This window comes from Grammomys surdaster, unplaced genomic scaffold (genome assembly GCF_004785775.1).
Source record: "Grammomys surdaster isolate TR1022 unplaced genomic scaffold, NIH_TR_1.0 235, whole genome shotgun sequence".
Taxonomy (NCBI): Eukaryota; Metazoa; Chordata; class Mammalia; order Rodentia; family Muridae; genus Grammomys; species Grammomys surdaster.
The window spans coordinates 2,454,462-2,480,465 of NW_021604680.1; the positions used below are offsets into that span (position 1 = coordinate 2,454,462).

The window sequence follows — 26,004 nt, forward strand, 5'->3', positions numbered from 1 at the left end:
ACAGATCTCTTGCTACAGTATAGCCGCTAACTCGGTAGATCTGGAGTGGAGCCCAAGAGCCTCACTAATGAGTCCTGAGGAAGGTACCTACCGGGAGGAAGCCCCCTTGCTGAGAAAACAAACCACCACCAGAAACCCTCCAGATCTGGGTGCTAAGTTTCCTTAAGGATATCAGGGCAGTGGCTCTGTTCCTAAAGTCCACCACGGTGTAGCTGGTCACAAGGGGATCCACAAAGCTCATCATGTGGTGCTGGCACATCTTCTGCTCCTGGGCAGAGACCTTGTTGGTGATGATGTCGAGCCCTTCATAGACCTATGAGAAGAATACGAGTGAGAGTCATCAGCCTCCACAGAAAACACACTTGATGAGCAGAAGTGACCATCTAGTTCCCCCTCCAGCCAAATATTTGCTGACCCCAAGCAACAGGTCTAGCTTTTGTCTGGAAGCATAGCCAGAGGCACAAAAGCTAAATCAGAGAAAGAAGAAAACAGAGCACTGGCTTGCTTGCCACACTGTAGCTGTGGCCTGACTTAAGAGATTAAAGAGGTATGTGAATCCCTGCCAGGATGAAGGAACTCTACAAGTCTCAAAGACTTTTCTAGGCATTTAAAAACAGCTTCTTATTCTGCTCACCACAGTTTCCAGAAAGGAACATTTTTGCATGGTTCATAACTGTGCTCCAAAAGGCTCAGTAGTTCTTGGACTTAAGGGGCTCTAAGGTTTTAGGATTCCTATCAGATTGGTTCCATTTTATGAAGAGAAGTGGTAACTCCATGAAGACACACATATAACACGCAGATCCTCACTGCTGCCCTGCTCTACTAGCGACATCGTGATCTGCCCAGGACTGCTCAGGTCAGCACTTAAAAGTCTAGACACTTACAGGCAATATGCTGCCTGTCAGCTCCTGATCTGCCAATTTTACTAAAAGGTCAGAAGCTCTTGTCTGAACGGAAGGTCTCACTCAGACCAGATTTGAAAATACTAGTTTGGGAACAGGGATAAATGTTGGGGATGAAATGTTCTCTCTGTAATCACTGATTCTGTAAGGAAGACTGAACCAACAAATAGCAAGCTCCACAGAGCCCCAAGGATGTTAAAGGCATTTTCTATCTCACATTTCCTTTTACGTACACTAGTGTCAAGTAAGGAGAGGACAGTGCTATGGTTACAATGAAGAGCCCTGGCGTCACACTTCCTCAGGTAACTCCTGGCTCTGCCACTTCCTGGTTTTGTCACTTCCTGGCTCTTATTCCCCTGAACCCAATCCCCCATAAGTATAGTGGAGGTAATAAATTCTAACTCGGAGGGTTGTGAGGGCTAAATGATTTAATCCATATAAAATGTAAGCATGGTGGTTCTGTATTACACCATTTTTCTTTCAAATACTCAAAGTAAACTTTCATCCTGGATCTGCCTTTAGAAATATTTTCTAGGGCAGTGGTTCTTTCTAATGCTACGTCCCTTTAATATGTAAGTATAATATACAGATGGTCTTAGGAGACCCCTTCAATCTCCCCCACACATCAAAGGGATGGTGATCTGCTGACTGAGTACCACTGTTCTAAAGGCCCATAACATGGAAAAAAAGAAAGGAAGGAAGGAAGGAAGGAAGGAAGGAAGGAAGGAAGAAAGGAAGGAAAAAAAGAAAAAACAAAAATCCCAGCAAGTTTAAAGAAGCAAGTATAGCCAGGTATGGCGGTGCACTCTGGAGGCAGAGGCAGGCAGACCCTCTGAGTTCCAGGCAAGCCTGGTCTACAGACAAATTCAAGGACAGCCATTGTCTTTCAAGACAAGGAAGCACACCTTGAAAACAAAACAGAAAAAGCAAACATGTTTAAGTGTAATTCTGACAGAAGGTAGCCCCAAACTAGTACACACAGAACTGCTTACTATGTGGTTTACAGTACATACAAATGCCAGGAATATCTGGAAAAATGAAATATTGACAATTTAACTTGTATTGATGGAGTTAGAGACTATAATTTATATAAAAATTGAAAAATCAATTACAAATGAGTTATAATAGTAAGGTTATCATTTGCCTCCTATAGCATCAGATTAATTGGGACAGGACATAAAAATATGGGTGAGCTGAACATGATACACTCATTTGTAATCCCAGCATTGGAGAGGCTGAGGACCACAAGTTCAAGGCCAGCTTGCACTGTATGGAGAGCTTCTGTCTCAAAAGAACCAAAACCACAAAAAGGCATGAAATAAGGACACATGTCACTTGAGATCTGAGTCAGGTGGCTTCTTAATGTGGATTTCAGAGTATACTTCTTTTTTTTTTATATATATTTATTTTATTTATTTCAGACACACCAGAAGAGAGCATCTGATCCCATTAGAGATGGTTGTGAGCCACCATGTGGTTGCTGGGAATTGAACTCAGGACCTCTGGAAGAGCAGTCAGTGCCCTTAACCACTGAGCCATCTCTCCAGCCCCAGAGTATACTTCTATAGACTAAGTTTGCTACAGTGTCACTGGATCATATAACCACATGGTACAATGTTCTATACCAAGTCCTACGTGGTTGCGATCAACCTAAACATCATTGTGTAACTATGAGAATGATAATGAAGACCTGCAACACTGTTGGTTTTCAAACTAAAGCTAGATGAAAGACCTCTCTGTCTGTCTGTCTGTCTCTCTGTGTGTGTGTGAACAGTTTTAGATAGGAGAGTAGAGGTGGAGAACAGGAAGCTTAGTGGATAATGGCACTTGCCACCAAGACTGTTAACAGTCAAGTCTTTGATCCTTGGGACCCATCCTACAAGTTGTCCTCTGACTTCCACATGAAAGCCATGGTCTGTGCACCAACCCCCATACTAAATATATTTACATACATATATATCTTAACTAGGATTATGGATGTAGTATTTGCCTAACGCGCACAAAGTCCTGGTTTGACCACGACAGCACCTAGGTAGAGAGGTATGGTACCTCATGCTTGTTGTAATCTCGACACTCTAGAGGTGGAGGCAGGAGGGTCAGATTTTCAAGGTCATCCTGGATATATAAGAGAGTTCTCAGCCAGCTTAGGCTGCATTAAACTTTTTATCTCATAATAAATTAAAATCTGAGCAAGAGATGTAGCCCTGGGCGGCCTGGAACTTGCTATGTAGACCATGCTGACCTTAAACTCAGAGACACCTGCCTCTCTGCCTTCCAAACACTGAGACTTCTGATCTGTGCCACCATGCCCAGCTTATTATTTGTTTCTTTAGGTCTCAGCTAAGGCTGGGAGTGTGACTTAGGGGTAGGTCACTGGCCTATCAAGTGAGAGGTATCCTAGTTTGGATTATTAGCACCACCAGAAACAAAAGAGCACAGAAAACAAATGCTGACAAGAATGTAAAGAATGAGAAACTTTGGGACACTCCTGTTTAGAAATTTAAAACAGTGTTTACACTCTAGAGCAGGGGTAGCGCTCAGGCTCTGGGCTGGCTCTGCTGTCCCAGCGGACATCACTGACACCACCATGGCCTCTAAGCTGACCTTACCGACCCTCCTTCTGCTGCTACTGCAGTTACTGTTGGTTTGAAACAGAGCTATCAGGTCCACTATCATCCAGTGTGTGTGCAAGGGGAGAACAAAGGAAGTGTCTCAGAGAGACACATCCGCAGCAGTCTATCCCTTGACCAACCACATCATGGAATCTTCCATCTGAACAACAGATTTGATAACCAACTTAATCAGCAAAATAACAGCTAGGCTACTGATGAACCCACCACACAACCCTTCACCCAATGTCTAACCAGCTATCCACCTCTCCACAGACTCTCCTCCTCACTTCTCAACCAAGTCCTTTTGGACAGTACCTGTCACTCAGACTCTGGACAGTAATTCAGTGGAAGTGACACGGGGGAGGGGAGTCCTTGAAACATCTCTACCTGAAGCTCTACCATTGCTTCTAAGCAATAAAGAAGGCTGAGGTCAAATGGCCTTTTCTCCACTCAACACTGCAGCTCCACACGCAGGTCCAGCTGCAGACTGAAGACTGCAATAAGGGAAACCTGGAGAGCATCCTCTCTTTACTACAAGGACTGTATCTGCCTGTATCTGCCTGTATCTGCCTGTATCTGCCAGGCCCCAAAGGCTTTCACATCCAAAGGCATCGATCGCCCAGTCTCTTGGCTCTTCCACAGCTCAGACCTGACCACAAAGAACACTTCTGTGAGTGTTCCTCAGCCTATACAGCAGCAGCCCCAAATTCTTAGGAAATGACAGTGATGTCAGCACCAAACACAAGACCAGACAGCTGCTGGACAGTTTGTCTCGGACACCTGCCTTGTTCTTCTTGGTACTGTCTATGTGCCAAGTGGAAGAAAGTACTGATAACAAAAGCTGAAGTCTTTTACATAAAATCTCCATGGGAAAAGTTCTCATAATAAGTAGTGAGAAAGCCGGGCGGTGGTGGCGCACGCCTTTAATCCCAGCACTTGGGAGGCAGAGACAGGTGGATTTCTGAGTTGAGGCCAGCCTGGTCTACAGAGTGAGTTCCAGGACAGCCAGGGCTACACAGAGAAACCCTGTCTCGAAAAACAAAAACAAAAACAAACAAACAAAAAAAAGTAGTGAGAAATATCTGAGGCCAGGCATTCGGTGTACATTTGTAATCTTAAGAAGTTTAATCTGTAGCACTTAAGAAGTAGAAGAATAAAGATCACAAGTTTAGGTCAGCCTTGGCTACATAGAAAGACCCTGTCTCAAAACACAAAAATGAACCAGATGTGGTGGGATATGCCTTTAAACCCAGTAGTGGTAAGCAGACCTCTGTGAATTTAAGGCCAGCCTGGTCTATGCACGAGTCCCAGGCCAGCCAAAATTACATCATGAGATCCTGTCTCAAAAATTAAATGAAATAAGGAGGAGGAGGGCAAGGAAAGAAACAGCAAACAACAACAAAAGGTCCCGGCTTCTGGCCTGACCCTGAGAGCCAGGATGAGGCAGCAGCAGCTCTCCTATGCCTGAGTTTTATGACCTCCACAGAGAAGCTGAATCACCACCAGAGCCTGCACAGGCTCTTAGTCCACTGCCTCCCAGACCATGAAGCTGGGTGGTCCACGCTCTAGCCTACTTTCCTTGGTATCCCTGTATCAAAGTGAAGCACATGCAGGCCACACTGTGATTCACTGCGAGGTCAGCGTTCTCTCACTGGACTTATGACCTCATCCTGTGTAGGCTGACAGAAAACCTACAGGCAACACTAGGTCATGCAGGAGCTGACCGAGACAGGTACAGGGGCAGCTGTGGTCTGACATTCTGTGGCCTGCCAATGGCTGATCTCTGAGGTATAACAGTCCTTCCTTCCTCTCCCTGCTCTGGGAACTAGAAACACAAATTCCCTGGATTTCAGTTTGGGGCCTGAGACCTACAAAGGGCAAGGTAAGGGCAAACTCTACTTGTCCAAGCCTCAGCTCTTTCAGTTACAACTCTGCTGGCTGCTGTCTCTCTAGACTCATGTCCAGACATCTCCTGCCTCATCTGTCCCCTCCTAAAGGGCTCCTTCAGGGTCTAAAAAAGGTACCTGTCCCTCTGAGCGCTTCTCTCTGGGACTGTTGTACTTGCACGACCATGTCTTTGTAGCTTTGATCATCGACCCTTACAAATAAAACCCGACAGACAGATGAGACCATAAAAAATAAAATAAGAATGGTAGAGCTGGGGCAGAGAGACGGGCGGCTCAGCAGTTAAGGGCACTTGCTGCTCTTACAGAGAACCTGGATTTTGTTCTCAGGCGAAGCTCACAATCAGCTGTGGTTCTAGTTTCAGGAGATCCAATGCATTCTGTTGACCTCCTTGGACACTAGAGGTACACATGATACACATACATATATTCAGACAAAACAGACATGTTAAAAAAAAACTTAGAAAAATTTATAATTGTAGACCTAAATAGATAATACGGAAGTTCTTCAAACACAGCAAATCTCCTTTTGGTAAATACCTAAAATAATAAAAACAGGGTATTAAACATATGGATGTAACACGTGAGTGAGTATACATTTCTACGATGGGATATTACATAGCCTTAAAAAAGAGAGAAGAAACTGTGACTCATGTTAAAACAAAGATGAACCTTGAAGACCTGACTGATGAGTGAAATCCACCAGCCCTAAAAGAGTACAAATCTCTGAGGCCCCAAGAACATGATTCCACTTATACAAGGTACCTACAGCAGATACAGCCATGGAAACAGAAAGCAGGCTTGCTGCTTACTGGGCAGAGCTTCAGTTCTGAAAGGCAAGAATGTGCTAGAAACAAAAGGTGGTGGTAGTCACAGGAAGATGTGAATACAGGTAACGCCTGCTCAGCTGGTCAAAGTAACCACTGAGGACAGTGAAATGGCTCAGCAGGTAAAGGCACTTGCCACCACACCTGATATCTGAGTTTGACCCCAGAATCCACAAGGTGAAAGCAGAAAACTGAACATGCAAGTTGCCCTCCCTCTATATTCATGCCCTGGCATATGTACCCATACACACATTCATCCACAAAATAAATGCAAAAGAAACGTTTTTTTAATGGCCTCTGGGCTAGATGTGGTAGCCTACACCTTTAATCCCAGCATTCCAGAAGCTGAGGCAAAGAAGGAGGTAGGTAGGTACATCTCTGTGAGTTCAACACTAGTCAGGAATACATAGTGAAACTCATCTCAAAATAAACAAAATAAATAAAATAAAACAAAGGCCCTAAAATAATATGATAAATTTAGTTTATACATTGCCATTTTGTGTGTGTGTGTGCGTGTTTCTGGAGATTAAACCTAGAGTCTTGCACACATGAAAAATGTACTTTCCCACTGAGCCATGTATGTTTTATCTGAATTTATTACTTTTTTATGTTTATTGTTTGAGACACAGTCTCATGTAGCTCAGGCTAGACTCAAACTCATTTTGTAGATGAGGCTAACCTTGAACCTCTAATCCTCCTGCCTCTACCTCAAGTGCTGGTTTATAGGTATGTGCTGCATACCAGCTTTAAAAAGAAAGGCACTAAAGACAGCTTTAGGCAGTGTAAAACCAGTAAACATTAGCCATGAGATAAGATGTTCAGAATTACTCACAGAACTGACAGTATTCCATCTCTTAAACTTAGTGTGGTTACGTGGGCATTGTTTTTTCCCTTTTGACAATTTACTAAGCTATATGGACACAAATGATAGGATATTATTTTCTGTCCCTTAAAATCAGTTGCAGAGCTAAGAAGTAAAAGCAGGAGACCGAACAGATGGCTTGGTGGTTAACAGCATACAACGCTCTTACAAAAGACCTGAGTTGAAGTCCCAACACTCATAGTTGGCTCCCCAGTGCCTGTAATTCTAGTCCAGGGATAACCTGACACCCTCTTCTGGCTTCTGTGAGCATGGCACTCACGTTATACACATACTTGCATGAAGTCATACACATAAAAATAAATAAATTATATCAAAACTGCAATAATAAGCTACTATTGGTTTGCATTATAGGTAAATAGTCAAACACACCTACAAGGAGCTGAAGGCGTAACTCAGTGGGAAGCAAGCACTTCTCTAGCATATCCTGGGTTCAATCCTTAGTAGCACAGAGAGAAAAACAGAAACAAAAATAAAATAATAACAAAACCCAGAAACAAATCATTTTGTAAAATGCTATTTTGGGCCCAGGCTTAGGTGACGTCCTTATCTCAGATACTCCAGTCATGCTTAGAATTTTATGATTTATTTATGTCCAGGACCTTTTGTTTCACCAGGTCACACAGATTTGTGGCTGAATACCCTGCACACACCCTCACACACAGCTCCAGGTAGTCTCAGTGTGCTTCTACTTACTAGAACAGTCAGTCTGGAAGCTGAGCTAAAAATCTTTCAAAGACAGCAAGCCTCTCCGCTTCATTTCCCTGTTCCCATGGACCCCTGTGATGGGAGCACACAGAAATGACTGTGAGGGACATCAGTGGATAGAGCGCTGGCCTATGAGCCGACTCCCCAACACTACATGAACCGAGTGTGGTGGAACATGCCTGTTATCACAGCACTCTAAGACAGGAGCACAGAGGTTCAAGGCCATCCAAGACCACAGAAGGAATTCAAAGCCTACCTGGGTTCGAGACCCTAGCTAAAAAAGAAAGAGAATGTGATAACAAGCTTCGAATAAATCATATTTTGACAATAATAAGAGAACTTAGTTTCTTTGTGATATCTGGAATGTTCTCAAAATTTAGAGTTTAAGGAGGAAATATGGTTCAGTAGAAAAGGTGTTTGCTGCCTGACAGCCAGAGTTCAATCACTAGGACTCAAGGGGTGAAGGAGAGAAAGACTCCCACAGGTTGTCCTGTCTTACACATGCTATGTTACATGCAAACATGTATGGTGAACACTAAATCAAGGCTCTGAAGCGGTTTTTTTCACACTTTAAAATTAGAGGTTTAAGTCAGTTAATTAGCTAACGTAACTGACTTGTGGAAACATACATTCAACTAAGCCCATTACATGTCAGATGTGAAGGATGCAAAGATTAAGAAAAATTCCTGCTGTGATCTTACTGACATCTGGGAAGCTGAGCAGAAGAGAGAGGGAAGAAGGGAGGGAGGAAGGGAAGGAGGGAGGGAGGGAGGGAGGAAGGGAGGAAGGGAGGGAGGGAGGGAAAAGTAAAGTAAGATTGAGGATGTGATCAGTGGTCCAGTGCTTACCCAGCTCTTACCTCACACTCCTTACAAAAAAGAGTTCCTATTCTCATTGATGCCAAGTCTTAATTTAAAAAAAAAGGGGGGGGGGTTAAGACACGAAAAGTGGTGTGAGTTCAAGACTAGCTTAAACTACACAGCGAAGTCTAGGACAGCTTGGGCTAAAGAGTAAGATGTTTTAGAAATAAAACGTTTAGGGCAGTAGAGATGGTTTGCAGCAAAGAGCACCTGCTCTGTAACCATGAGAAGCAGCTGCAAGGAGCAGAAACACAGGGTTTCCTAACTGCGTTCTTTCTCTTCCAAGTTATGACCCTTCAGACTTTATTCCCTTCCCACTCCAAATCAGATCCTGAAGTCCTCCAACCATTCTTCTTGGATTAGATTTAGCTAAAAGACCACCGCCTCTGTTTTTTACAGACCAGTACAGCCACAGCCTCCGTCTCACAGACCAGTACAGCCACTGCCTCCTTTTTCTGATGGCTGCCCCCACCGTCAAGTGCTCTGTGGATGTTACTCACCGATGTCACAGGGAACCTACCTGCCAAATACAATACTGCTCACTCAACTTTCAAAACAAGTTCCGGAAAGCAGCAATATGCTACTGTTGGGCACCTGACTCAGACATGCCAATAGCACCAGTCCTGTTCTCACCTCACTAGCCCTTCCTCAGTCTCAGGCAAGCCACTCAGCAATGCCTACCATATGAACACTACTGACAAAGGACAGACGTTATGGCATGTGCCTGCCATTTCACAAACCTCTGTGGATCCCACGGTGTCTACATTTATTTTGTGCTGACAATCCCCAAGCCCATATCTTCAGTCTATGTCTTCCTTGTGGCACCAGACCTGTACATAGATCTGAACATTTCCCTCTCATGAAAGCTGTCCATGTACAACAAAGGATTCAACAGTATAGGGCTCTGACTGCCTGACCAAGGCTCTGGGCTACAAGTTAGTTAACCCCACTGTGCCTCAGATTCTCCACTTATAAAGTAAAGGTGATCTTAAACCTACCCTCAGAGTTCTAGTCAGAGTAAAATGACTCATATAAACAAAAGCACACAAACCAGGGTCTTCCTTTACAGTGCCAATACAGGCTAGCTAGTTAACAAGCTAGCATTACTGCCTCCCTCCTCCGTCACCATCATCACCCTAAACAGGCCCCTGAAACCTGACATGCCATAAACTGAACTTCTTACCTTCTCCTGTATGAGTGAACCATCTAGGTAATAAACCAAAAACTTTCAAAAGATTCCTAGTACCTCTGTTTCCCCTCACGTTCCCTATCTACCTCACCTTTCATCTATGACAGCTCTTATTTACTTACTTACTTACTTATTTTTTGAGGCAGGGTCTCACTATATAGCCCTGGCTGCCCTGGAACAGTCTATATACACCAGGCTGGTCTCAAATGCTCAGAGATCCATTTGTCTCTGCCTCATAAGTGCTGGTATTAAAGCTGTGTAAATTGCCACCGTGCCCAACTCATGCCAATTTTAAAAAATATCTCAACAATCCAGTGAGATGGCTAAGAGGGAAAAGATGTTTCTGGGGGTTGGGGAAGAAGAGATGACATATATAGATGAAATAAAGAAAAATTCTTTTAAAGAATAACTGATACTAGAAAAAAATTGTTGTTTTTATTTATTTAGGTTTTTCAAGACAGTTTCTGTATGTAGCCTTGGCTGCCCTGGAACTTACTCTGTAGACCAGGCTGGTCCTCAACTCACAGAGATCCACCTGTCTTTGTCTCCTGAGTACTGGGATTAAAAGGAGTGTGGCACCACTGCCAGCTCATTTGGTTTTATAAGACAGGGTCTTACTGTGTAGCCTTGACTGACCTGGTATTCCCATGTGGACCATGTCCTGCTCTAGCTGTGGCCTTGCAAGACCCCCTCTTGCATAGGGGTCATCAATACTAGGATTATAGATTTAGGCCAACAGGTCCACCTAGAAAACTGACTTCCTTTTATCAAATTCAACTAAGCAGATAGATGCTCAATAGGGAAAGCACAGATCTCTCAGCTAGCTTCACTTTCTTAAAAGGTTAATTTTTAGAAATTTACAACTATTCTTGATTAGAGAGAATGAGTGTGCTATAGAATCATGGCAATTGGGCCTCTTAGCTTTATTTACCAAAAATTCAGCTGAAGGGTTTGCACAGCAGTTAACAGCAAGCACTGCTTTGGCAGAGGACCTGAATTCAGTTCCCACCATCTATAGTAAGTGGCTCACAACGCCATCTTAAGTCCAGCTCCAGAGGACCCAAAACCCTCTTTCCGGCCTTCAAGGGTGCCTGTGTTCACATGACAGTGCATGCATTCACATGTACATAAGTACACATAATTAAAAATAAATCTTTGAGTGATTCATGTGCAGATGAAGATGTTCAAGGCAGGCCTGGTGGCCTATCTGATGTTTTAAGTGGTATCTGAGCAGCTGCATGACTTGGAAGTTAGTGTCTGCATCTGGGAAGGCAGTTCTGTATACAGTAAAAAGGAGCAGACTGTCAGCTTTAAGTTTTGGCTTCCTAACCCAGCTGGAGCCTTCACATGGCAGGTTAAAGAGCTAATTTTTATTTTTGCCTTAAGTTTCCTCATCTGTAAAGTGAGGATAATGAACGCATCTACCTTCTTCATTGAGTATTCTGATAATGAGTTAATATATGTAAAGTGTTTAGAACAGTGCCAGCAGACAGTAAGTACGACATTAATTGCATGATATTATATTTAATATATTTAATTACTGGTGATTAAACATTATTTTCCTAGGATCATGGAGGTGAGGCCCCTGAAGTGTTTGAAAGAAAAGAACCACAATGTACCAGAGCAAAAAGTGTAACTGGCCTCAAGGTATTGGGGGGGGGGGGTCAGAGGGCAACTTCAGAAGTTGGTTTTCTCCTTCCACCATGTGGTTTTCTGGGGGATCAAACTCAGGTCTTCAGGCTTGGTAGCAATTTGACCACCTCAGGAATGAGGGTATTCTAAAAGATTCCTGTGGCCTTCCTACTGGCCAAGAGGCTATTGAAATACAGATCCCTGAGGAACTGGAATTTCCCCAGGAATCTCATGCTGGGAAAAGGGAAATGTTGAACCCTAGTGCCACCAGATGAGGAACTAAGGAAGACACTTCACAGAGTTCTGACAACTAGACAAACACCCAGCAGGAGAGACTGGAGCTGAGACAGTGCTACAACTCCACACCATGACCAGAATGTTGACTTCTTACACGCTAGGTAAACCTACCTGAACTGGGTTGGGGTGGGGTGTTACTGGACCCCTTTCTTTATCTGTTCTTCTTACCAGTGTGGCAACAGTGACTACATCTGCTTTCCATGCTTTTCACTATGCTTTTCTGCTTAGCTGGCTTATTAAAGAGACCTTTAGACAGAGCAAGGGAGCTAAAGGCAGGCAGATCTCTGAGTTCAAGGCCAGCCTGATCTATAGAGAGTGTTCCAGGCTATAGAGGAAGACTCTATCTCATAAATAAAGACAGGTGGCTAAACCCAATGGTTAGAGCTGCCATGGCTCAGGCACTATCTGACCCTATCAGCTCCAACAACAAAAGGGGCTTTAAACACTGGGACAATATAGGACCCTTAAAGCCTAAGGTATTTACTAATGCCTCTTAACAAAATATTGACAGCTGCTGCTCTCACCCCAGCACATTTTCCTATCCTAACATACCCAAGGGGAAAGCTGAGACCCAAAAAGAGTCAGGACTTGTCCAGTTATACCTACATATGGTAGCAGGGCCAAAAGCAAAACCCAGCTTTTTAGGTAAACAAACATGTCTACCAGGTAAAAGGAAACCTTAGAGTAACAACCAACTGTAAATTAAAGATATTGGCTTTTGAAGTTTGCTGTCAACAGTTACTAGGACACTTGCTAATTGCTGTAACCCAGAAGCAGTGCTTTTGACAATCTCCAATGACCTTGTGACCTTAATGTTCAGCCAAGTCTGAGAACCACAGTCAAGTGCTGTGGCGGACTGTAAGATATAAACAAGGAGAGAAGAGGCCTGGGGAAATGGCTCTATGAATAAAGCACACAAGCAAGAGGAATAGAGTTTGGACTTCCAGAACTCACATAAAGGCAGTGCAGAAGTATACAGCAAAGATGAGATTCTGAGCAATCTGGCTAGCTGGGGTAGCCAGAATGGGCAAGCTCCAGGCTTAGCAGAGGACCCTGCCTCAATAAGTAAAAAGGAAAGAGACCCAACATCAACTTTGAGCCTCCAAACATACCACACATATTAACAATATACAGATTACAAATACATATACATGCAAAGGAAAGAGAAAGGAAGGAAGGAAGGAAGGAAGGAAGGAAGGAAGGAAGGAAGGAAGGAAGGAAGGGAGGAAGGAAGGGAAGAAAGGAAGGAAGGAAGAGGTAAGGGAAAGAACAGGAGGGAGGAAAGAAAGTTGAAAAGGAAGGTCCTCATGGTTACCTGCAACTGCCTACAAGAACTTGCAAAGAACCCTGTGGTGGTTTGAATAGCAATGGCTCCATAAGCTCAAATATTTGAATGCTTGGTCGTTAGGGAGCATCGATATTCAACAGAGATTAGGAGATGTGGCCTTGTTAAAGAAAGTGTATCACTCAGGATGGGATTTGAGGTTTCAGATGCTGAAGCCAGGCCCCCACTATCTGTCTGTTTCTGCCTCTTCCTGTTGCCTGGATTAAGGTGTAGAACTCTCAGCTCCTTCTCCAGGACCATGCCTGCCTGCACACCATCACGTTTCCTGCCTTGCTAATAATGAACTAAACCTCTGAACTGTGAGCCAGCCCCAACCTAAATGCTTTCTTGTATAAGAGCTGCCTTGGTCATGGTGTCTCTTCACACCAATAGAACACTGACTAAGACAAATCCCAAAGGACAGGAAGGAAAATGGGTAGGGGAGCCCCAGCCTGTTTTTTGAAGCTCACTATGTAATACAGGCTGGTCCAAATTCAAATGGATCCTCCTGTGGAAGCCTCCATAACGCTGGGATTACAGATGTGAGTCCTGTAAATTCAATCAGTTCAGAAGGGTATACACATCAGTATAAAAATAGCTGTAAATTCTTTTTAAAAGAATATTAAGTTACAATAATATGCAAATTATAAGTTTGTAAGTCCAAAAAAGGGGGAGGGGAGTGGGGACAAGTGACTAACTGAAAAACTAATACACAAGCCAATACCAACCAGGTATACAGGCACGTCTCTGTGGGCCCCAGCTCTGGGGAATGAATGAAGGTGGGATGATAAGTTTAAGACATGGTTACAGTCAGTTGAGTTGTATGAGACCCTAGCTCAAAAGAACACACACACATCCACACCCACCACCTCCTCCAAAACACCAAGCATAATACCCACAAAGGTCTCACAAATCAATAGACATACAAATAAAAACCATTATACAGAAGTGAGCACAATAAGAACAGGAAATTCAGCAGGATATAGTGGCATACACCTGCAATCCCAGCACTTGGGAGGCAGAGGCAGGCAGAGTTCTTTGAGTTGAGGCCAGCCTGGTCTACAGAACAACCTCTAGGACAGCCAGGGTAATTATACAGAGAAGCTAGTCTCAAAACAAACAAACAAACAAGCAAACAAAATCTAACTAACAAAAGAAATAGAGAATTCAAAAGCAAAAAAAAAAAAAAAAAAAAACACAAAAGGTCAATATACTCTTGAAAAGGTCACTGACCCCATTAGAAAAAGATGAAGGAGGAGGAGGAGGAAGGCAGGCAGGCAATTTTGTTTATCAGACTTAAGAAGAAAAAAACAGAAAAAAAAAGTTTCAAAGAAACATAGCAGTGATGTATCAAAATGTAATTCATGCAACTCAACAACAAAAAGACAAACAACCCATTTTAATAATAAGCAGCCAAAGCTGCCTGGGGAGCTAGGTTTAGTAATAGCAAGAATGAAACGGGAGGATGCCTACAACTTTGAGACCAGTCTGAGCTACACAGCTCAAAGTTAGCCTCGGCTACATATGAAGACCAAACAAATCAAACGAGGGGCTACAGCTCAGAGAGGTATGCAGCGCTTGCCTGGCACATATAAGACCATGAGCTTCCCCTACACTGGAGTTTGGGGAAGGGGCTGGGGTTTGTGTTCAGCGCTAGAGCACATGGCTAACATGAGTTCCATCCCTGTCACTGGGGAAAGAGGGCAACAAAACCATCAACAGTCATCAGAGAACTATAAATCAAAACTGAAGTTAGATACCACTTTCAAAAACACTAGAATTGCCTTTTAAAAAGTAAACATTGCCTGGGTTGAAATCAGAAGACAATTTCCTAAGTCAGTGTTCTTCCATCAAGTGGGTCCCTGGGGTCAAATTCAGGTTGCCAGGCTTCCAATCTCACTGAGCCATCTGTTTGGACCTATGGTGGTTTAAAATCTTTTTTTCCCCCCAAGACAGGGTATCAGTCTGTAACTCTGACTGTCCTGTAACTATGTAGACCATGCTGGCATCAAACTCAGAGATCTGCCTGTGCCTGCTTCTACCTCTGCCTCCCAGGTGCTGGAATTAAAGGTATGTACCAATACACCCAGCTTTAAAATAAAATTTTAAAAAGAAAAATGAGTATTAGAGACAATACGGAGAAATTGGTATCGCTATACACTTCTGGTGGGAATGTGAAATGGTGTGCTCATGTTGAAAAGTCAGGAAGTTCCTCAAAGTGAAACACATAATTACCACATGACTTAGCAATGCTAGGTACATACCCAAATACCTGGGAGTGGGCTGTAATTTAGAGAGGTGCTCAAACTCATGTACACACTTGTTCATAGCTTAACATAAACAGGGGAAGAGAAAGCTGGGAAGCTCCTGACAGGAAACCCCTGGCTGCTGGGGAAGCTGCTGAATAGGGAATGAGCTTTTGTTCTAGGGTGAGAATGTTTCATAACCAGATAAAAGTATAAGTTCATAACACAGTGAATTATACCACAGAACTGCTCATTTTAAAAGGGTTAATTTGGCCGGGCAGTGGTGGCGCACTCCTTTAATCCCAGCACTTGGGAGGCAGAGACCGGTAGATTTCTGAGTTCAAGGCCAGCCTGGTCTACACAGAGAAACCGTCTCGAAAAAACAAAACTAAATTAAAAAACTAAAAGGATTAACTTTATGTGGAATTTAAATAACCTTAATTAAAAAAAACAACAAGCCAATAGCATTCCCCTTATGTCTGGGGATGCAGTTCAGTGGAAAAGCACATTCCCGGCATATACGAACCCAGGGGTGAATCCCTGGAATCACCCACAAAATAACAAAGAGAACGAAGCAAACACAGAACTGTACACAACAAAAAGTACATCTGGATCAGGAGATGGTTCAGTGGTAAAGGTGCTTGTAGCCAAATCTGACAACCTAAGTTCAAACTCACATGATGGAAGGATAGGACAATTCCCACAGGTTGTCCCCAGAACACACAGACACACAGAAACACGCACACACTTTAAGTACTTTATTATATGCAAATTTAAACATTACCTGACTGAGACTGGCTATGTAGCTCAGTTAGAGTGCTTCCTTCATGCACAGGCTGTATTTGATTCCCTACACCTCACAGGATGGGTGTGGCGGATCATTATACAGCAAGTTCTAGGCCAATCTGTCTCAAAGTGCAAAGCCAAGGCCGGGCAGATGGCTCATCAGGTAACAGTGTTTGTCCCACAAGCCTGACACCCTTACTCTGATCCTCTCAGAGCCCACGTGAAAAGCTGGATGTCCTGTACACTTAATCACAGCACTCTTGCTGTGAGATGCAAAGTGGAGACAGGAGAAGCTTACAGGTCAGCTTTCCTGAAGGACACTGCAACTGGGCAGAAACAAAGTGTCTCAGCAAGGAAGGTGAAGGATGAGAAGTGACTCTAGAAAGTTGTTCTCTGACTTCGCATGACTGCCATGGCACATGTATTCCCCCACACACATTCCCCACACCCCACCTCCCCCCCACACACATAAATACTACAACTATCTAGGAAACCCAGGATCTATAGACTGCCACAATGAATCCATCAATTATGTCAGCCATAACTAAAACAGGATGGGGACTGGGGACTGAATGTGGTGGTGCACACCTGTTTTGGGGAAGTTGAGGCAGGAGGATGACAGTTCAAGACCAGCATATGCACTTGCAAGTATGCTTGCACTCTCTCACACTCTCAGGTGTGAGAAAAAAGGGCTCATTACTAACTTCTGTGACTAGAAATACAGCTGCACACAGCACTGCAGCTGGCAATTTTGGATTTCAAAGGAGTAATTACTGAGACTACTTTTCATGTGATAAGTTACACTAAAAAAAAAAAAATATTATAAACAATGAGAAGATGATTTCTGTTTGCTGTTTTTTCCCCTCCCTCCTTTTCTAAAATAGGGTTTCATGTAACCCAGGCTAGCCTCAAACTCACTATGTGGTCAAGGCTGCCCTGGAACTCCTATCTCCACCTCTATAGGGGTGGGGTGACAGGCACGTACCTATAACCCCTGGTTTACTGTGATCCTGGGATGGAACCCGAGCTTTGTGTTCATCCTTGGCAAGCACTCTACCTGCTGACGCTACATCCTTAGCCAAAATGATGTTTTCGGGTTTTTGCTTGTTTGGTTTTTTTTTTTTTCTGTTATTGCATGTTTGGTGGTTGGTTTAGTTTTTGTTCTTTTTAATTTTTTTATTATTATTATTATATGAGTGTGTGTGCCTGAGTTCGGGCATCTGTGTGTGATCAGAGACTATAGAATGTGTCTATCTTGTTTCATCCGGCTTGTACTAATATCTTACATCACCATCATACATTGAGAATTAGCAAAGTGTCATAGGCATGAGCCCAGGTCCTGACCTGTGAATGTGGATTTTACCCACTAATGTCACTTCTCTAGCTCAGGATCCAGTTTAGGATACCATAATATATTTAATGATCACGGGTCCTTGGTCTCCTCGAGGTGGGACAGTTTTCAGTTTTTCTTTATCTTCACATCCTTGACTCTTCTGAAAGGCACTGGTCAGTTCTTTCCTTGAACGTCTTTCAATTTGAGTTTTGGTTTCTCAGAATTTAACTGGTGATACCGTCCTCACTGCATTTCATCAGGAATAACCCAAATGTGTTACTGACGGTGTGAACTCTGCTCAGTTAAGGCTGTATTTGCTTTGTTCTTCTCTCCCACAGTGCTTTGCCTTTCCATTTCAGTAATGACAGCATCTCGTTCAAACTCCTTAAAAATTAGTTGTCAAAACTGTCCCTCACTGAATGGGAGAGGAATTATAGCCTTCCGCCCTGCATGGATGGAAGTTGGCAGAGTGGCTTGAAAGATACTGACAACAGGACAGTGGTATTGGGAATGCTAACACATGCCTGAAATCCCAGCACTCTGGAGACTGAAGCAAGAGCATTGTGAATTTGAGACTATCTTGGGTGACAGAGTTAGACTCTATCTTAAAAAACAAAACAGTAGGTAAGAGTGCACAGAGCCTGATGGTCTGAGTTCAAGCCCTGGAACCTGCAGAAAACCAACTGCAAAATGTCCACAGACCTCCCCAGATGTGTGCTGTGGCATGTTTGTAACACAGAAATAAAGACACACATACACAAAATAAATACAAATTAAAATTCTAAAAAGAAAGCTCTTTCTATAGCTCTGGTCAAGATGATGCCATAGGAAGACAAGAAGCCTAAGAAATTAACTTGAGGGTTTGATTTGGTCCCTGCTCGTCCAATAAAAGATGGAAATGTTGAACAGTTTTTAATGAGCAAAGGTTAACGTTGATGGCAAAACTGGAAATCTCAGAAATATTCCTCTCATTGAAGGCTTGAAAAATCAAAAATACTTTACCAAGAAATGCTTAAGAAGAATCTTGGCATCTGACAAGGAGGTCATGACCTTTGTTATTTCCAGACTAGCAGAGATAAAGCTGGTCAGAATCTGAGGACTATTTGGTCTTTGTTCGTTAATAAAATCCAAGTATGCTACATAAAGAAACCTAAAAACAGACTTTAGTTTATCAGGGAATCAAAGTCATTGTACTCTAAAAAAACTATAGGAAAAAATAAATGTTTGATTCTTTCAGCCATGCAGGCGAGTGCTGCAGAACCCAAGCTGGCTCCCTCTGACCTGTTCTCCACTCAGCTGCCAGTCAGTCTCACTTCCCTGATGAAACCCCAAGCTTCGTGGTGTGGCTTTTAAGGGCCTCCACAATGTGTTCCTAGGGTCTGTGTTTTTAGTTTCACCTCCTACGACTGTCCCTCAAGAATGCTTTGTGGCAGATGGGTGCCAGCCATCCCTCAAAGTACAAAAGGACATGCACTCCTTAAAAGGAGAGAGCAGAGAATGCAAAGGCCTTTGCCATGGTATTTTCTTTTTTAAAAATAACTTTTATTTTTATTCTATGTTATGCGTATAACATGTGTGCTGGTGTTGGAAGCGGTCAGAAGAGGGCATTGAGGGCTGGAGAGATGGCTTAGTGGTTAAGAGCACTGGCTGCTCTTCCAGAGGTCCTGAGTTCAATTCCCAGCAACCACATGGTGGCTCACAACCATCTGTAATGGGATCAGATGCCCTCTTCTGGTGTGTCTGAAGACAGCTACAGTGGACTTATATACATAAGATAAATAATTCTTTAAAAAAAAAAAAGAAAGGAAGAAAGAAAAAAAAAGAAGAAGAGGGCATTGAAGCCTCTGGAACTGGAATTAAGAGACTGTGGTGAGCCATCTCTGACACTTAACTGTCACTGAAGCATCAGGGACTATCTCAGCTCACCAGCCTGAATCTCCAGCCCCCTCTGTGCTGGCCTGTGGCTTCCTATTTAGCTAGTAGTCACTTCTGCTTTCTAACATGGAGGGGTGTCCCTGTACCAGCAAAAAGGGACCATATATGCAGAACCTACACAAAGTAAAACTATATTTAACATGGAAGGAAACCAAGTGAGCTAGAAACCATCACACACACGCGTGAGCACACACACACACACACACACACACACACACACACACACCACATGATTAAAAAAACATCTGAAATTTCCTTCTTGGCCTCTTGTCATGTTCAGTCATTTTAAAGATTGTGTCTGCCAGCTGTGATAAAGAGCCTCTGGATAGCCTTGTCTCTCTCCTGGTTAACACGTCTTTGTGCCTTTTATCTGAGGCCTGTGAAGCTACTATGAGGCAGCATCCCAGCTCTCTTTTCATATCCTTCCCCTGTGCCTCCCAGATCTCCCTTGAGCACTATTAGACAGAGTCCTTTAGTACAAAACACTGTTCCTAAATTATGTCCCAAAAGCAGACGAAAAGAACACAGACTTCCACATCTATTAGCAGACACAGAGCCTGCTAACTAGTCAGTCTGCCAAAAGCCGTTTGCTCCTCTCCTATAGCTTTGAGAAAACACAGCAGGTTCTGTGCTCCTATGTCTGATATTGCTTCTCCCCAGGACTCGAAGAATTAAGGCATCAGAGATATTTCCTCTCTACAAACCCAAACAGAACGCTTTATCTCCTCTTAGCCTTCACTTGGCAGTCTCTATTCTCAGGCAGGCAGTATACGTGTTCAGCAACCGCTTTCATGTTTCACAGTCACTGAAGATGGTGCACTCTGCCTTGGATTTGCATGCCAGGATGACAACCCAGACTGAAAGGAAGACCTTCAATATCATCTTCCTGCACTGGATCAGACTCTGCAAATGAGTTTGAAGATCCAGATCCAATTTCCAGGAGTGCAGGTGTCTTGCAGTATGATCTCTAGGCAGCTCTTTAATCTTTCTGTACCTCAGTTTTTCCATCCTGGAAAGCAGGGATTGTATTACTAGTGGCCTCCCCTTGAATTCTGACTCTCACTGCTGAATGAGGATATTTATGTTTCTATACATTGATAAACAGCTAGGGTTTGGAAAAAACAGACTACCAGTACAAGGGGTCACTTCTGTCAGAGCCACACAGAAATGCAAAAGAGAACCCAGAAGTAATCTCCAGGACAGTAAGCACTCCAAGAGTTACTCTGATGCCTCACTTCACCGACCACATGCCTACATTAGCAGCAAAGCAGCACTTTAAGATGTGAGATGTTAGCCGGGTGGTGGTGGTGCACGCCTTTAATCTCAGCACTTGGGAGGCAGAGGTAGGTGGATTTCTGAGTTCGAGGCCAGCCTGGTCTACAGAGTGAGTTCCAGGACAGCCAGGGCTATGTTCATGTCATTGTTTATTAGGGTCTCAAGACAAAAATGACCTCTTCAGACCCTTTTTCTGCCAGGGTAGCCTCATACTCATGGGAATCCTCCTACCTCAGGCTCAAGTGCAAGGATTGCAGGCATGAGCCATGCCATTAAAATACTTATTCAATGCTTATCACAAAAGTATTTCCTAGAAAAGTTAGTGCCTTGTAAAGGTTGCCATGGAATCACTTTGTCCTAGTTAGGGCTTCTACTGCTGTGATAAAGCACCATGACTAAAAGCAACTTGGAGAGGAGATGGTTTATTGCATCTTGTAACTTTCATGTCAAACTCCATCACCCAGGGAAGTCAAAACAGGAACTTAGAGGCAGGGACTGATGCAGAGGCCTTGAAGGAATGCTGCTTATTAGCTTGTTCCCATGGCTTGCTCAGCCTGCTTTCTTATTCCACCTAAGACCTAAGCCCTCAGACAGCACTGCCCATGGTAAGTTGGGCCCTCTCTCATCAATCAAGAAAATGCACCTCAGGCTAATCTGGTGGGAATATTTTTATGAATGGAAATTTCCTCATTACAAATGATTCTAACTTATGTCAAATTGATAAAAAATTACCTAGGATAGACCCTATGGTTAAGTTACAACAAAGAATAACAGAAGAAGTACAACAGGCAAGACAACTGAAGACAAAGGGCTGAGGCTCCAGCTCAGAACAGAGCTCTTTCCTTGTGTGTACAGACAGAGCTCAATCCTTACCACCATCAAGGAAGGAAGGAAGGAAGGAAGGAAGGGAGAGAGAGAGGGAGGGAGGGAAGGAGGGAGGGAGGGAGGAAACATCTAGCTAGATTTAGTAGCACAGACACCCCACGAGGAGTTCAAGGAAGGAAGATTAAGGGAATGAAGACAGTTTGGGTTATGAAACTCTATGGAAGAAGAGTGGACGGAAGGAAGGTTGACCTAAGACAGTGTTTTACAAGGGATGGGGAAATGGCTCAGGGAGTACAAGTGCTTGCTATGCAATCATGAGGACCTGAGTTCAGATCCCTGACACCCATGTAAAGGCCAATGGAAGAGTGCACATCTATAACCCCAACACTGGGTGGGATGGAGACAGATAGGCTTACGGGCTAGTCAGTCTAGCAAATATCAGCAAGCCGCAGGTTCAGTGAAAATTGTCTTAAAAATAAAGGAGTCCAGAGATTTAGCTTGGTGGTTAAAAACTTTTGCTGCTCTTACAGAGAACCTGAGTTTGGTTCCCAGCACCCACAAGGTGGCTCACAACTGTCTGCAACACCAGTTCTAGGGGATCCAGTGCCCTCTTCTGACCTCTACAGGCACTGCATGCACACGGTACACTTACATATAAACAGCCAAAACACTTGCACATGAAAGAAAGAGGGAAGAAGGGAGAGAGGTAGGGAGGGAGGGAAGAAGGAAGGAAGGAAAGAAGGAAGGAAGGAAGGAAAGAAGGAAGGAAGGAAGGAAGGAAAGAAGGAAGGAAGGAAGGAAGGAAGGAAGGAGGCAGGCAGGCTTGCTAGCTGGGTGGTGGCGGCACACTCGTTTAGTCCCAGCACTGGGGAGGCAGAAGCAGGAGGATCTGAGTTTCAAGCCAACATGGTTTACAAAGCAAGTTCCAGGGTAGCCTGGGCTATTATATAAAGAAACCCTGTCTCAAAACAAACAAACAAATAAATCCTTACTATAATAATTAATAATAAAGTGGAAAACACATGCTATTAATTCCAGCACTCAGGAGACAGAGGCAGGAGGATCTGAGTTTGAGGCCACTATAGAGTGAGTTCCATACCATGCAGCACCCCCACACATACACACAATCTAATCTGTGCTTATGTGGAACACAATTTTACAATTTTGTTGAGCCAGTGGCACATTTCTGAATATAAACATCCAAGGAACACCTCTAAATGGAGTTTTAAAATATAAAAGTAATAGTCACAGAGTCTGGCTACTTGGGAGGCTGAGGTGGAAGATTGCTTGTGCCCATGAATTAAAATTAGCCTTGATAATACAACCAGATCCCATCTCAAAATATAAACCAATAAAAGTAAATTAACATTCATCTTGGAAACTTGAAAAGCCCTTTTAATCACCACTCCACTCGTCTCCCTTTCATCTGAGTCTGTTAACAAGGAAGTTTCCAGCAGTCTGGGCTCCCCCACAAGACTGAGTTCCTCTTTTGTCTCAATAAACATCCATCTTGAGTGACAACTTGATGCTAAATTCTATTTCTTAGCTATATCAAGTTTTAGCCTCTAACGACACATCCATCCGGTGCCAATAGTCTGCTCAAAACTCCATCTGACATACCATGACACTATGAATCTCATTTCTGGTGACTTTTTAAAAACTCTACTTATGGGGGAGGGAAGTTCACATATGCCACGATATGTGTATGGAGGTCAGAGAACAACTTTTGTAAGTCAGGTCCCTCCTACCACCATGTTGGTGCCAGGGATCAAACTCAGGTCCTCAAGCTTAGTGCCAGGCACTGTTACTCCTGGAGCATCTCAACGGCCCTGTTGTTTTGTTCTCTGAGACAGAATCTCATGTATCTGGCCTCAGACTCACTATATAGCTGGGAATGGCTTGAATTTCTTCTGGTCCTTCTGCCTCTACTGCCCAAGTGGTGTTACAGTTGTATACTGCTTAAGCAGGCTTCATCTTTTGAATCTTAAAAGATACATTTTAGCCGGGCAGTGGTGATGCACGCCTTTAATCCCAGCACTTGGGAGGCAGAGGCAGGTGGATTTCTGAGTTCGAGGCCAGCTTGGTCTACAGAGTGAGTTCTAGGACAGCCAGGGCTACACAGAGAAACCCTGCCTCAAAAAGAAAAAAAAAAAAAGATAGATTTTAGATTCTGATCAAAATGTAGCATATTCCCAGGAGTGGAATACAGGTTAAGAACCATTCTCTGTGACTGAATCCTACAGCTCCTGCCTCATCTAAAGAGGAAAATCACTAGACATGTAAAGTAGAGAACTATGCTCAATACAGATCTACAGATCTCCAGCATATTTCCTGAACTGTTAAGTAATATTTACTTTATGCAACTTAGTGTGAAGATTTGAAAGGAGTACTACGGGACTCGAGATGGCACATCAGCTAAGAGCTCTAGCAAAAGATGAGAGTTCAGTCCTCAGCACCCACATGGCAGCTCACAACCACCTGTAACTCCAGCTCTGGGGAGCTGAAGCCCTCTCTTGCTTCCATGGGCATCCTGGCACATGAAACATTCATACAGACAATTAATACACATTTATTTTTTAAAAATTCTTTTTAATTTAAATAAAGCCTAGGAGCTGGTTAAGAGCACTGGCTGCTGTTCCAGAGGACCTGGCCTGATTCCCAGAACCTACCTGGTGGCTCATAACCAACTCTTACTCTAGTCCTAAGGGATCCAATGCCCTCTTCCGTTCTCCACAAACAGCAGACTGCAAGTGGTACACAAACATGCATGCAGGCTAGTCCCAGCACTCAAGATCAAGAGGCAGGTAGATTTACATAAGTCCGAGCCCAGCTTGGTCTATAAAGTGAGTTCTAAGACAGCCAGGGCTACACAGAGAAACCCTGCCTCAAAAACACAAAAACACAACAACCACCATCAAACAAACAAACAAACAAAAAGAATGCAGCCAAAACACTCAGACACCTAAAATCATAATTTAATTTTTAAAAAGAGTATAAAGCTGCTGGGTGGTGGTGACACACACCTTTAATCCCAGCACTTGGGAGGCAGAGGTGGATGGGTCTGAGTTTGAGTCCAGCTTGGTCCACAGAGGGACTTCCAGGACACCCAGGGCTACACAGAGACACCCTGTCTTGAAAAAATAAAATAAGGAGCATAAAGTGAGGTGTGGTCACACGTACCCACAGACCCAGCATTTAGGAGAAGAAGGCAGGAAGATGAGGAGTTTGGAGTTCAGTTATATATTTTATTTGAAAGCAGCTCAGGCCACTTGAGACCTTGTCTTCAAAAAGATATTTTGTTTACATATTTAGAAAATGTATTTTGTTAAATCACTGAAAAATAGCACCTCCAGGGGTTGTAGTGTGGCTCACAGGTGAGGAGCACTTTTCTCTAGCAGAGGACCCAAGTTCAGTTCCCAGACATGATGACTTATAACCATTTATTATTCCAGTTCCAGGGGATCCAATTCCCTCTTCTGGCCTCTGCAAGGCACTACATGCTCATGGTACAGGGGTCTGTGAAAACTAGAAGAGGACTCAGAGCCTCCCCATTCCCACAGGCCAGATCCCAGAAAACACTGAGGCTACAGAAACCAACAGCTCCCACTTGCCCCTCCTCTGTGCAGTACCAAACAGAGCCTCCTAGAGCCAGAGGGTTCCAAGAACTTCACTTTTCAGCTCGGCAGCTGTGCCAGCCAATTCACTCCATAAACTAATGCAGTCCTCAAGGTTGGTCAGAGACGCTTGTTTTTGCAGTGGGCACTGATCAATGCAGGGACTCATGAGTAACTGGTCAAAGAGCTAAGAATAACTGACTGTTAACTGCTCAGCTCTAAACAAGACATCTGTATCAACCCCCACAAGGCTCAAGGAATGTAGAAAGGGGTGGGGGTGGGGCAGAAAGACAGTTAAGAGCTGAAGGATGGGGCTGAAGAGACAGGACATAGTCTAGAGGTAAGAGCACTGGCTGCTCTTTCAGAGGTTCCCATCACAACCTGGTAGCTCCCAACCATCTGTAACTTCAGTCCCAGGGGATCTGATTGCCTCTTCTGGCTCCACAGTCACTGTATACTTGTGGTGTACAGATATATATGCAGGCAAAACACTTATACACATAAAAGACAAAAGGAAGGAAGGAAGAAGGGGAGTGTGGAAACGAACACGTTGATGCTGTCATTGGAACATGACATGGCTGAGGCTCTCATGGACTCAGTACCTGCACACGATCACTGCAGTCAAAATTCCATTGTAGATGTAGGGGGACCTCCTGAGCTCCATCCCTAGCTGAGGTGATAGCAGCAGCTGCTGGCTGCTGGGGGAGGGGAGTGACTTGGGTTGTGGCCACTGCTAAGCCTCCCATCCTCATGCAGGCAGTGCTAACTGGATTCCATGGACATGAGTGTGGGGGGTCGGTGCAGGAAGAACCAGACTCCGTCCTTCTCAACACAGATTCTGACTCTCAAAAACAG

The 26,004-nt window shown here is 43.7% G+C and overlaps 1 protein-coding gene across 2 annotated transcripts in view; it reads right to left on the bottom strand.

Moving 5' to 3' along the window:
• The window catches only part of Trit1 (tRNA isopentenyltransferase 1), a 45,070-nt gene that overhangs the window by 15,961 nt on the left and 3,105 nt on the right, over positions 1–26,004 (bottom strand). For both annotated transcript variants that reach the window (XM_028773836.1, XM_028773837.1), the window contains exon 2: positions 173–313. In XM_028773836.1, coding sequence (XP_028629669.1) covers positions 173–313 — 141 coding nt within the window. The remainder of the gene's footprint in view (positions 1–172; positions 314–26,004) is intronic.